At 36.6% G+C, this 14,254-nt stretch overlaps 2 protein-coding genes across 2 annotated transcripts; both read left to right on the forward strand.

Moving 5' to 3' along the window:
• The first annotated feature begins 3,201 nt into the window (after positions 1-3,201).
• Positions 3,202-7,987, forward strand: LOC143544739 (histidinol-phosphate aminotransferase, chloroplastic-like). The gene is made up of 10 exons (XM_077036771.1): positions 3,202-3,206; positions 3,276-3,531; positions 4,471-4,554; positions 5,084-5,238; positions 5,410-5,507; positions 5,644-5,752; positions 5,831-5,988; positions 6,061-6,203; positions 6,280-6,420; positions 7,654-7,987. Exons 2-10 carry the CDS (start codon positions 3,283-3,285, stop codon positions 7,783-7,785), a joined length of 1,269 nt encoding a protein of 422 aa, XP_076892886.1. The 5' UTR covers positions 3,202-3,206; positions 3,276-3,282; the 3' UTR covers positions 7,786-7,987.
• Positions 7,988-11,011: 3,024 nt separating this feature from the next.
• LOC143544721 (uncharacterized) lies at positions 11,012-14,011 on the forward strand. The gene is made up of 9 exons (XM_077036752.1): positions 11,012-11,261; positions 11,428-11,489; positions 12,160-12,214; positions 12,297-12,395; positions 12,469-12,555; positions 12,663-12,779; positions 12,956-13,047; positions 13,567-13,598; positions 13,701-14,011. The coding sequence occupies exons 1-9, from the start codon at positions 11,154-11,156 to the stop codon at positions 13,853-13,855; spliced, it is 807 nt and encodes a 268-aa protein (XP_076892867.1). The 5' UTR covers positions 11,012-11,153; the 3' UTR covers positions 13,856-14,011.
• The last annotated feature ends 243 nt before the right edge of the window (positions 14,012-14,254 follow it).

Below are 14,254 nucleotides of genomic sequence, written 5' to 3' on the forward strand. Positions count from 1 at the left end.
CAGTGGAGGGCATGCTCACCAAATCTATCCAAACAAGCTTTTTTACAAATGGTGCATGATTCATTTAGAGGGAAAAGAGGAATCATAAGCCGGTATTTAATGATGACTCTGTATTCAACTGCCAACATCCGTTGCCCAAGACCTTCAATGGGCACAACAGTCAAAAAATCCTGGGCATGAACCCCATTGAGACAAGCTAAAACTGTCTTTTGTCTCGGGGTCATATCGAATCGCTCCTCCAAATCATGAACGTGTTTACCATAAAGAGCACTCGCCAAGGTTTGTTGAGGTTTCTTGGGGGCGGTCTCCTTATCAGTAAAACCGCCTAGATCAAGGTCTGGGAGAGTTGTTCCAATATTACCAAATGCAAAAGAGTAGTCAGGATCTACCCCCATAACACCAGCGTTTCGCAGGATGTGGTCCTGCAATTTCCACGACTGGGACCTGGAAGCCACAAAGGCATGTGCAGAGACATCCTCAGCCGAGAAAATTCCTAAGCCTCCGCAACGCATAGGGAAGGAAGCCCAGCTCCATTGGAGGTCCCAAGACGCGGTCCTCCACACACAACAATATCTTCAATTGCCCCCGCAGGCCCACATCAAAGATAGACACAGGCTCTTTGACATGTTCAGGTTGACAGGTCCGAAGCCCAAACACTAACTTAGCAACCCCTATGCACGAGCGCAACAAAAGGAGCTCACTTTGGGGGTCCCTCAGGTCCGGCAGGCGCTTCATAAGTTCAACCGCCCTCAAAGTTCTTTTAGTTGACAAAGACCGAGTGAACCCTGCATCCCGACTAACCGCTCCCCCCAGGAGTTTAACTCCCGTCACATGCCTGCTAATCTCGCCAGGGAATAAACCCGACACTTTCTTCGAATCATCACATGACGACCAAAAAATCTCCGTTTTTCGAATATTAAGCCTAAAACCTAGAGACGCCCCCTTTGAGCGAATAATGCCCAATGCTCTAGCAACCTCCTCAGCTTTACCATTGATAGTGCCACATATAAACGGGCGGGGCAGGCATATAAAAACTGGACCCATGGGAAGATGGATGGACATATGCAGCTAACTTCCCTGAGAAGGGTCGTCCGATCCACCTCGTTGAAGGCGTTAGAAAAATCAACAGTGAGCATAGCCAGGGACCCATCAGAATGAAACGCGGTCAAAAATATGTTAGAACTATGCAATACCGCTTCTGCCCCATTAGGGATCCCAACCCCGAATTGGAAATCCCCTAGATAAGCAGCCACCTTTTTCCCTATTTTACGCATAGCGACTTTCGACACTAATCTTCTCCAAATGGCCCCCACTGCGATGGGTCTAATTCCATTGCCAGGCTTCAACAGGGGGTCAACGGTGCCGATGCAATGAACTCCACTAGAACTTTAGGACAAAGCCCCCCAAGCCACAAGTTGACAACATCAGTGATGACTTTTAAGAGCCCGGAGGCGGTTGGAGAGACCCCTGGCAACAGAAAGCGTCTAAAATATGTTAGGCCCGCAAACCATCCTTCCCACAAGATGTACCTTTCGGGAAGGTTTTAATACATTCCAGCACACAATCACCGTCCACCTGCAAGGCTGGTTCCGATGGCACGACGGAGGGCATGATCGGGGGGTCCACCACAGGATGTTTATCTATCAATGTATCCCCCCCAGCAGGCGTGACCCCGGATGAACACAGGACTTTGATCGCCGATGTGTAATGGCCATCTGCTACCTTCCGGAGGCACTGCTTGATATTGCCCCCTCCCTCTTCTTTATGTTGGCAATCCCACATCACAGGAAGTTCAAAGAGCGGTAGCACTAACTCTTCTAAACCTGCCCCATCTTTCTAAACAGCCAAAGCCCGCATTATGGAGCTACATTGAAGCGATTTCCTGTTACCGAACCTTCGTTCCTGCCTAGTAGCCGGTTTAACAACACGTAACGTGCAGCGAGGCAACAACAAAAGTTTAAACCATTAGACCACGGGGCATCCGCCACTTTACGGAGCCCCCCTGACAAGCCTGGGCAAAAGCCATGCGACATCGGGCGAGATACTCTTGACAGTAGAAATAGGAATGATGAGGATGCACTCAAGGAGGGCGACATCTACCACAAACGTCTCAGACAGACCACTCCCAAGTTCCACCTGCGAATCGCGTGGTTAAGGGATCCCCACAATAAAATCAAAGTAGCCTCTTGCACGTGGGGTTCATTTAACCACTTCTTTTCCGTGCAGACAAGGCCTATTCAAGGCATGCAGGGCCATGCACTCCCCGCATAACCAGTTTTTAAGCAAGCGCAAGGTTTCGACAACGTCATTGTAGAGTTCCAAGTTTGAAGCAAGACGTTCCTTTAACTGATCTCTCCTTTCCTTTACATTGAAATGATCCCGCTGGAAATGCATGAGTAACCTAGAGTACCCCTTGTATCCCAGGATACCATCTTTGCAAAAATGAAAATTTTTAAAGGGGCAACGCCAAATCCCCGTGCTCGAGCTAGGACCCGGCTCTCCACGACAGGCCCTCATAAATCACTTAAGAAATTAAAAACTTTTTTTGTTCTTGGAAACAAAGAAAATTAAAATAAAATTTGGTGTTGACATTTAATCAAACACCTGGCGTTCACTAGCGAACCCTTCAAACTAATGTCATTCAAAACAAATCGCCCAGAAAATGAAATGCTAGAAGACCAAATAAGCAAAAACCGAGAATGGATGATGGCGGTGGCAAAATAAGGGTGGAGCAGTGAGGTGGAGATGGGGGGTAACGGCAGTGGCGGTGGTGGGTGAGAGGCGGAGATGGAGGTGGTGGAGTGGGAGTTATGCACAATTGTCGGGGGGTGAGATATGAAGAAGTTTTGGCTTCAACGTTAACTTACAATATTGGAAAGATTTTTGGAAATAATAAATGCATAATTAACCTTAAAACAGAAGGATTCAACCATACCCCCTACGATGTTTAAAACTAAATGTTCAGAAATTTAAATTTGAAATTATTAGTCGGTATGAGATTCATTCTATGAGAGTATGATTGTATCCACGTCTCACATTTAGTAATTGACATAAGGTTTAACAAAGGTTATATAAAACAAACGAGGGGGCAATGTGGAATTAAACCAAAGTACAGGGGGCCTTATATAATAAAGGTTATATAAAAGTATAAAACATACAGACATCACTCGTTACAAGTAAGTGGTTAGGGTTTAGGTCAAATTCAGGTTCGTTATCTTCAGTTACTCTCTTCTATTATAACCTACTGTAATTGAATCAGTTTGATTATAATGCAGCAAACCTATGGATACAATTCACGCTTCATCCCTTTGTACGATCAATTTATACGATGAATTCTGCTTTCCGTCATCGTTAATTAAAATCAGACCTGCAAATTTAAGATATCAGAGTAGGCTTAATTGTATGGCGTCTAGTGATAGTAATTCTAGTGCACCTGGAGGTGTCAAACAACACTTGAAGTTGACCGGCGATTCGTTTATTAGGCCTCATCTTAGAGACTTGTCTCCGTATCAGCCGATATTGCCATTCGAGGTAATCCGGTTTTCCGTTATGCTGTCACATTGGTATATATTAACAAGATTCCCCTTGTTGTGTCATTATTGGATGAAGGGTATTTTGGTAACATTCAAAACATGTAGAGTTGAACGGTCATTCGTATAAGTTATAGAAAGGAAATGTGATAACTTTAGATTGTTACTCAGTCATCAAATGAGCTTTAGAAGTGAATTTGAGGATCATTGATTCATTACAGTGGTAAAGCCCTACCCTTGGGCGTTTTGCAACACGTGGTGCCCAGTCAACAATGGGACTTTTTGCAAAAAGTGTTGTGGTAAAAAGCCCTTGCAGTCAATACTCAATTATTATAAATTAAATTAAATATAAATAACATCAATATTTGATTGGTTGGAGTTTGTGGGGAAAAACTTGATTGGTTGAAGGATTAAAGGGGGTGGCGTCTTGTACAAAACGCCCAAACCAAAAACACCGCCATGCCCAGGGGGCGGTGATCCCTGGCGTTTTGGGTGTGTTTTCCAAGCCCACAACACCCACTACGTTCTGTCTGATAGGATGTAAATTATTGGCTAGATAAACTAAGAAAAGTTCCATGAATCATTTTGTTATATAATTGCCTGAATAATGCCATTGCGAGATATATCTTCGTCTTTATAACATTTTGTATTGCCAAAATTACTAAAAGTAGGCAAAGTTTATAACGTAGGTCTTTGTTTAACAAGTTCAGGCTGCATGTGACATTGATTCTTTTTATTGTCTCTTATTTGAGAAAATGGGTTGACATGATGGTATGATACTTGTATTTCTACTTAAGTTGAGTTTATTTGAGTATGTATCTGAACTTGGAATTAAGTAAGAAATAATTTCTCTTGTTTCTTTGGTAATTGGTAATGGTTGAAGTCTTAAAAAGATTCTAATATATGGTTTTTCATAAGTTGAGTATAAGTTTCTATACAGGTTCTGTCAACTCGACTTGGTAGGAAGCCTGAGGATATCGTAAAATTGGATGCAAATGAGAACCCATATGGCCCACCTCCAGAGGTAACCTTTGGTATATATGTGTGACACTGTGTGACAAGTATAACTTGGACATTATATATAACTCCTTTTAGTAACAGAAATAAAATGTGTTTATCTGTGTTTCAGAAAATATTTGTTAGGGGTGTGCATGAAACCGAAAAAACGATCTGTAACCGGAATAACTGAACCCAAGTAAAAATCGACGGTTTGGTTTTATGTTTTCGTAAAGCTGAACTTTTCAGTTTGGTTTTTGTTTTGGAAGTAATATAAACTGAGAAAATTGAAATCGAACCTAAATGATAAAACTTGTTTTTAGCCCAAAAATTTCAGGCCTAGATGATAAAACCTAGGAACTGAAATCGAACTGAAGCCAAACTGAAAACCGAATGGTGTTGAAAAACTCAAAAACCAAAATTTTGGTTTTTGGCTAGGTTTTAGTTCAAAACCAACCGATGTACACCCCTAAACTTTTTGTTAATGGCTCAGCGCTATTTTCGGTATTGTGAATTTCCATATATTTATACAATTATACCGATTCAAAATTTTGCAGGTTTTTGAGGCATTGGGGCAATTGAAATTTCCTTATATTTATCCCGACCCTGAAAGCCGTACATTGCGTGGGGCACTTGCCGAGGATTCTGGTCTTGAATCTGAGTATATTCTTGTAGGATGTGGTGCTGATGAGCTAATTGATCTTATTATGAGGTTAGTCATAGTGTCATACACTTCCTTATGGCCATTTTCAGTTATTTCAGGCTTGCAGATTTTTTTTAAGATTGAATTGATGATTTCTTATGCAATAATATAAAAATTCTTAATTCTTTGAACATGTTGTTTTATATGAAGTTGTGACTTGTGACCTTTTTTATGTTGTAGGTGTGTGCTAGATCCAGGTGACAGTATTGTTGATTGTCCTCCAACTTTTACAATGTATGCGTTTGATGCTGCTGTCAATTGTGCACGTGTTATTAAGGGTAAGAATTTTCAAAGTGTTGAAAGTGGTATATATAAATGTATATTCAACACAATTAGATGATTTTAATTATAAAGGTTTTAATTTTTATTTAACACAAGAACTGCTACTAAATGATATTATGGTTGATTGAGCAGTACCTCGGAATATGGACTTTAGCTTGGATGTACAAAGAATTACTGAAGTCATTGAACACGAAAAACCAAAAATCATTTTTCTAACTTCTCCTAACAACCCAGATGGCAGGTAATCAATGGTTGTTGCTAGTTATTATTTTAACCTTGCAAATCTTAATATTTTGTGTTATAACATATTTCATGACAGTGTGATTAGTGATGATGTTTTATTGAAGATACTTGATCTACCGATACTCGTTGTACTGGATGAAGCCTACATTGAATTTTCAGGACTTGAATCTAAGATGCAATGGGTGAAAAAACATGAGAATCTTATTGTTCTTAGGACATTTAGTAAACGAGCAGGTATATTTCATATTTTTTATAAAATATATTTATATAAATACACGCCTGATGATAAGTTATAACCGTAAACAGGCCTAGCTGGATTACGAGTAGGATATGGAGCGTTTCCTTTGAGTATTATTGAATATTTGTGGAGGGCAAAACAACCGTATAACGTGTCGGTTGCTGCTGAAGTTTCTGCATGTGCAGCATTAAAGAATCCTGTGTATTTGGAGGTAAAATAGTTATACAGATTGTTCATAACTTCATATTGTGATCATGGTATCGATCATGGCGTTTTTTTAATTGCAGAAAGTTAAAGTTTCCCTGGTACAAGAAAGAGAGAGGCTCTCCAAGCTTTTGAAACAAGTGCCGTTTCTAAATCCGTATCCGAGCTATTCTAATTTTATTCTTTGTGAGGTTACTAATGGAAGAGATGCTAAGAAGCTAAAGGTACAACTTTATATTATTGTTAATGATATATATTAATATCAATACTTATATTAGAAGATTAAACGCCCTGCTTGCGGTGCGCGCATATAATGTATATATGTGTGAACCCTCAGGTGGGCAAAAGTGAAATTGCACTAATTTTGACGTTATTTTACTAATCTCGTGAAAATAACGTTAAAAGTGGCGGAAGGCTAATCAGGCATCATGTGGTGGCGTTGATAGCTGAAAGACAAGGGTACATGCACTAATCGGCAGTGTCCCGATGGTTGAGTGTTATGTGCCTTATGTCCAAGGCTTGATGCAAAACTACTATCGAGCTGGGGGTCTCAGCGGAAGCAGCCTTTCTATTCCTATGGGGTATAGAGGTAAGGCTGTCTACATCTTACCCTCCTCAGACCCTACGATAGCTTTGCTATTGGTGGGATTTACCGAGTACGATGATGATGATGAAGATGATGATGAAGATGATGATGATGATATTAGAAGATGAAGTATTAATGTCAATGATAAAAATAGGTTATGTGAAAGACAATATATTGATATTAACAATAATAGCATTATGTGTATGAGCAATGTTTTAAGTTATCAAATATATACGTAGACCGTAAATGTTAATACGCATCCTCAATTATCTGATAAAAAAATTTATTTTGTAAAACAATAGGTTGGTTATTTTTTAATATGTTAAATTTTAATATACAAGAAAATATTCAAGTGACTAATATTTTTTGTTGGGACATTTATGTCATATAAGAAAATAGGTTGTTATGACCATTTTAATCTAGAGTATGACATAAATGTTTTTTTTTGTTACTCCTGAATGTATAAATTAAATGGGACATGAAATGATTATTTATATTTAATGTAAATTATAGATCTACATTATTTATCAAATAATCATTTTCTATGTCATTTAGATTATACATTCTGGACAAACAAAAGCAAACTTTATATCATACTCTAGATTAAAAAGTAATTTTCTATCATTCAAGTATGAAAAAGCATAATCAATAACCTATTTTCTTATATGATATAAATGTCCCATAAAAAAAATATTTGTTGCTCACTTGATTGAATATTTTTCTCGTATATTAAACATATTAAGAAACAAATACCCAATTTTCTTACAAAATAATAATTTTATTGGAAATTGAGGAAGTGTATTTTATTTTCTGCTTCAAGTATATTTTGATATTCAATGATATCACTTAAACGCCATTTGGACATTTACAGGAAGACCTTGCAAAAATGGGGGTGATGATACGCCACTACAGCAACAAAGAACTGAAGGGTTATGTTCGCGTCTCTGTTGGTAAACCGGAACAAACCGATGCTTTAATGGATTGCATCAATCGTCTAGCTTAAGGTAGCAGGTTTTATTGGCCGGTTAGTTTCTTGCTTTTGTGTTCTAAAAACCTTAATAATGTCACCACTTTTTGCATCCTGTGAAAATTGAAGTTGAGATTTGAAGCTCCACAAAAACATCTGGTGTGAGCTTCAGTTTTTAACAAGATTCTTTGTAAAATTAAATGATAGATTGAAAGGAACGGTTTTTCCTTTTTGGATGTTGAAGGTCTAATAATATGCTTCCTCCATGTGATCATTGTTGTGGATAACATATACATGTTTATGAGTGTTGAAGGGAAATAACGTTAAGGAAAAGAAAACGGCATAAGCAGAATATTGAATATTTAGTGGTTTATGATATGAAAATGCAGTTTTACCCATTAGTTAATTATCCACACGAATGCGTTGTTTTAACATCTTTCTGCTTATGAATGAAATGAACTAAAGCACCATAGAGCAGTTCTCTTAGTCTACGTGTGTCTATAAGTTCCACCAATAATGTGTTTATTAAGTGATTGTTAAGCTCGATTTAGATACGCGTCATTTATCCTTAAATTGGTGTAATGTGTGCTCAAGGATGTGTACTGATTTTTTTGCTCTATGCTTCTCATGTCTTTAAGTTGTTTGGCGTCTGGCGAGCTTCGCCTTATCATAGACAATCTGTCGATCTTGTTCTTTGACCTTGATTCTTCTGCCAACATTTTTCAACTTAAAACCTTACTTGATTCATTGCATATAAGTTGAGGAACCAAAATAACAAAAAGACAAAATGACAACATGTCATTTATGCTTTCATGGTTTTTCAATAGTCGTCATTTAGCAAACTTAATGACACAAAACGTATTTCACGTTTCAAATTCTGTTCATGTTACGTCCTATGGTACTAACCTAGTTAATTTTCTTGTTAAATCTGGTCATGTGCCGTGCACATGAGGGTAATATTGTAATTTAATAGTTTATTTAATTATTAAAATTAATAAAATAAAAATTATATACAAAACATACCCTCTCTCTCTTCTTTCTCTCTCTACTCCCTTTCTCCCCCTCTCCTCTAAGCATACACATATACATATCTGAAATTCATCGCCGGACCGCCACCACTTGCAACCACCACCACCATATCTCTGGATCGCCACCACCCGACCACCAGCTCAAACTCGCCGTCGGACTCTGCAACTGCTGATTTCCAGACCACCACTGTCCGCCCTCTATTCTTTCTCTCTTTACACCACAAAACCACCACCAACCAAACAACCAACACCACCTCCACAACTTCCGTCACCACACCAGACCAACAACGGTCATCGACGTCACCACCGTCAACCCCCGAAAAAGATGGCGGCACCTAATTAAGTTCGTTCGGCGGAAATCGCTATCCGGAATTCGATACCTGGAAAGTCGGAATGCTTGTGCAAGTCTCAATCTGTCATTCCCCTAAACTATCAGGTCTTGATTTTGTTATTTTTCATCGGAAAATGCCGACGGCAGGTCGGAGCCCTAGTTCTTGGCCGGAATTGCGTCCCTCAATTGGTTGCCGGAGAAGATGACCACGCCGGAATTACGGGAGTTTCGTATCTTCTCCTCCACTGCCACAAAATTCATCCAAACTCCGACTGGAACCACCTCACTGTTTTTGTACCTCTTATGTTTACCTCTAAAATGATGATGATGAGGCTGATAGTGATGGTGGGTGCACTGGTGTGTGGTTGTATTGTTTATGAATACTTGGGGGATAAAGATGAGGGTTAAAAGGAGAAGTATGTTTATTTATTTAAAGACCAAAGGTTTAAGTAAATTAGCAAATAACCCCTGAGGGGTAAAAAGACTAAATTGTTCTCACATGAGGTGCACATGACTGGATTTAACGAGAAAAATTAACCCCGTTAGTGAAAAGGACGAACCATGAAAGATTTTTTTAACATGAAGGATGTTTTCTGTCATTAAGTTTGCTAAAGGACGACTATTGAAAAACCATGAAAACATAAAGGACGAGTTTTGTCATTTTGTCTAACAAAAACAAGCATATAATGTTTTATGCATACAACCTTTGATGCGTGTTCTGAAAGTGTTAATGAAGTGTATGATGAGAGGAACATTGAAAAAGTAAGGGTTCAATTGGTGCCAACTTCGAACCCGTAAGATCACATCTATTCAGATGAGCCAAAGAGCTATTCTATTTTCTTAACCTGGATAGCGCAAGTATATGAAGATCATTAACACTTCAAACAAGCAAGAACTCTTATATGGCAAAAGAGTCCTTTGCAAGTATTCAAAACGTGTAATGTTCAACTAGTGAAAACATTGGAGAAGCATGGGGAACAAGAACATGTGAAAGCATTATTTAAATCAAAAGTAATGTAATTCTTTAAAAGATTAATTATCAAATTATGTGTTTTCACTATTAGATTTACAATCATTTATAAAAGTACTTAATCGTCCATAACATCCATATAGTAAAATAGTTACAATATATGTTCATGTATGCAATTATTATTAATATTTTACATCTTTTATTATTTTATTTATACCTGTACATAAAACATATATAATATCATGATTCATTAGGTTTATGAATACATAAGTTCAAATGGCATCCGTTAATACATAATGGTCACAACGAATCATTAGACCCCATGAACACATTAGCATAAACAGTTATCAACTCATTTAAATCTATCATCTATTTTAAAATTCAATCAATATTTGAAAATTTGCTTTATTCTACTTATCTAAAACTATATCGAATTCAAATACCTGGTTAGTGTTATAATACTTTTATCTATAACAAAATGTCCATTACTTGTTTTTATTCATTATTATCATTTGTGTTTTTTAATTTTAACGGGTCTATCAAAATAAGCAGTGAATATACAACGTGAATAAAACTTTATAGTGTGAAAGAAAGATTTTGATTTCACTATAAAATATTATTATTTGATTAAACTGTTTGGATGTCGACACCACACTTTCAAAAATCATAAATTCATCAATCATCATCAAAACTTAGCCAAATTGAAATAACTAAATTAAATATACGAGAGTGACACTGTAGGTGGCCAATCCATACATATAAATAGTCAAGGTCCATTAATTTCACAACACATGTAACTTATTTCCCTTAAAACATAAAAGATATATAACCTTGAACCAAAAACAAAATAAAAATATTAATAAAATAAATAAATAAAAAAAACAAATATGTTGTATATCCCTTCACATTTGAGATAGAAAGAAAGAAAGAAAGAAAGAAGAGCTGATTTCCGAGCTAACAATCGCATTTTGGGGATGTTTCAGTTTCACACATAAACACACACACAACAATTACACACACAATCAAGATTCAAGAAGTCAATAACAATAATATAATATACACCTCAATTAAATTAATGGCTTCATGGTTCAATTGGAATTGGGTTTCTTCTCTTCGAATTGCTCTTCTTCTGCTACTCATCGCTGCCATCGCAGTCGCCTGTTTTACACTTCCTGTTGAAAAGGTGTTTCATTTGTTATTAACAATTGTTTTTTTTTTATGTATTTGGGATGTGGGATTTGGGTGGTTTGTGATAAAGATTGAATCTTTTTGGTTTTGGGTTGATGGGATTTAATGCAATTAAGTTAATTTATTTGTGTTAGGGTTTTAATTTGGTTTTGTGTGTTTAGACATTGAAGGACTTCTTGTTGTGGGTGGAAGATGATCTTGGTCCTTGGGGTCCTGTTGCATTGTAAGTGTTGTGAATTGTAGTGATATGTGCATGGGTTCAAGATTGTTTGTTTAAAAAGTTGACTTTCTTGCTTTTGTTGAGTTTTTTTGAATGTGGAACATAAATTTTGTTCAAGACTGGTTTTTGAAAAAAAAAAGTTAACTTCTTGGTTTCTTTGAGTTTGAGACGGTTTGAATTTGAACAAAAATCTTGCATTTCTTGAATCTTTAGTTCAAGACTGTTTGGATTTTGAAGAAAAATATTGTTCACAAGACTGGTTCTTGAAAAAGTCAATATCTTGTTTATCTTGAGTTTGAGACTGTTTGAATTTGAACAAAAAACTTGCATTTCTTGAATTCAATACTGTTTAAACATGGAACAAAAATCTTGTTCAAGACAGTTTCTTGAAAAAGCCAACATCTTGTTTATCTAGAATTTAAAAGTGCTTAAATTTGGAACAAAAATCTCGTTCAAGACTGTTTCTTGAAAAGTCAACATCTTGTTTTGCTTGGTTCAAGACTGTTTGAATGTGGAACAAGAATCTTGCATTTAATGAATCTTGATTCATTTCACCCATTTTGTTGGTTAAAATAAAGATACTTTTTGGCCAGTTTATGGTTTTTGTCTATACATCAGTATTATAAGTTTAACCCGGTCGGTATTATAAAGCGTTTTGGTATGTGGTGTGCAGGGCTGTTGCATATATTCCTTTAACAATTCTTGCAGTTCCTGCATCAGTACTTACTGTAAGATCTCAACACTACACACGTGCTTTTGTTATGTGTATATGTAGGTGCGTATGTATTTATTGGTGTTTGTTTGTTCCAGCTAGGTGGTGGTTATCTGTTTGGTTTGCCAATGGGTTTTCTTGCTGACTCTATTGGTGCGGTGATTGGTGCAACTGCAGCATTCCTTCTTGGGAGAACAGTAAGTTTCATGCTTTTTGTTGATATTATTATGTAGAATATTGCTAATCTTGTTTCTCCTAAGTTTTCTGTAGATTGGGAAAACGTATGTCATTTCTAAGTTGGGTGATTATCCAAAGTTTCGAGCAGTTGCAATTGCCATTCAGAAATCCGGATTTAAGGTTTGTTTAAAATTCACTTTGAACCCCGCATTTTTATTTTATCATACGCTTAAGATGTTTTTTAATAAGATATGCGGTTATATTCAGTGGTTTTCTTATTTTGGCAGATTGTGCTGCTGCTTCGGCTTGTTCCGTTACTTCCGTTTAATATGTTGAATTACCTTTTGTCTGTAACTCCGATTTCTGTATGGGAGTATATGATGGCTTCATGGTTGGGAATGATGGTATTATCACTTCTCTACGTTTATCTTTTAACCGATATCAAGTTTCTTCCCCCCCCCCCCCCCTTCTTTTTTGTGTTTATAGCTCTAATTTGATGTGATGTGTGTAGTTATAGTCATTTGTACATCTGCACATACATGTATATGGCTTACTCAAAACTTTTTATGTGACTGTGCAGCCAATCACGTTGGCACTTGTATATGTTGGGACAACTTTGAAGGACTTAGCTGATGTTACACATGGATGGGGTAGATTTTCCAAAACTCTTTGGGTAAGATTTTTATTATTACTTTTTTTTTTCTTTTACGTGTGTGTGTTAATATTATTTAAACGCATTTTTCATTGTTTCTTCTTCTAAAGAATAAATTTTTGAACACATCTTGTAACATATTATAGATGGAGATTACTAAATACATAACATTTTTTGTACTGTGTTGTCAATGTATATCAAATCAATTGTTCACATATATATTTTTAATTTTGTACTTTACTCACGTCTAATGAACAATCAAACTAATATGTTCTTGTATGTTTTTTTGAATTTATGTTGTTTACCTACAAATGTTTATACACGTAAACGAACAATCAAACTAATTTGTTCATATTTTTTTATCTGAATTTTAGGAGAGAGATTACATTTATACCCTTTTTCTTTTATTTTTAGTTTTATGAGATTGGGAAAATGAAATGATGTGGATTTGTTTTGCATCGCCTCACAATATATAGTGTTCTGTTGGATCTTGGCACTCACTACTTTTTACCTTTTGGTGTACGCAGGCTTTTAACTTTGGCACTTGTTATTCTAAGTTTTGTGGTTTCTGGTAAGTTGCTGCATATACATAATCATTCTTATATTAAGACAACGATAACATTATTTGTTTGTATGATCATGCGTAATGATGCATACTTATAACTGTTTTCAGTGATCCTAATGGTGGTGGTTACCAAAGTTGCAAAATCGGCTCTTGAAAAAGCTTTGGCAGAAGGTATTGATATTGATGGAAGTGGCTCTGAGAGCTCATCTGTTGTGGATGAGGCGCGGGTAGATATCCATGAATCATTACTAGTAAAAGGTTAATTAATGTTTCTAAACAATGATTCAAAAGCAGTTAAACATTTTTCTTTTTATTTATACATTTGATGTATAGTAAATTTCCCGATCTTAGCCTGTTGTACCGTGCCTACGAAAGTGTTATAGATTAACTTATATTATACATATGCGGGTATATATGGTGTGTCTTTTCATTTTGGAGCTTAAAATAATATATCATTCTAGGCTCAAAATCCTTCTAACGGATATTATGTGAAAGAAGGATGACGCGTGCCCTTTTATGGATGCTTTGTTCATTATAAGACACATTTTGAGACTTAATGGACTTAAGTTTTTGAAATTATGGATCTTGTTAAGGTGAGATGATCTGGGACTCGTTTGCGGATGTGTGGGTGGACCTTTTAGTTCATATACTAACGAAGGTTC

This window comes from Bidens hawaiensis, unplaced genomic scaffold (assembly GCF_021521415.1).
Source record: "Bidens hawaiensis isolate Kalapana, Puna unplaced genomic scaffold, B.hawaiensis_p1.1 tig00013743_1, whole genome shotgun sequence".
Lineage (NCBI taxonomy): Eukaryota > Viridiplantae > Streptophyta > Magnoliopsida > Asterales > Asteraceae > Bidens > Bidens hawaiensis.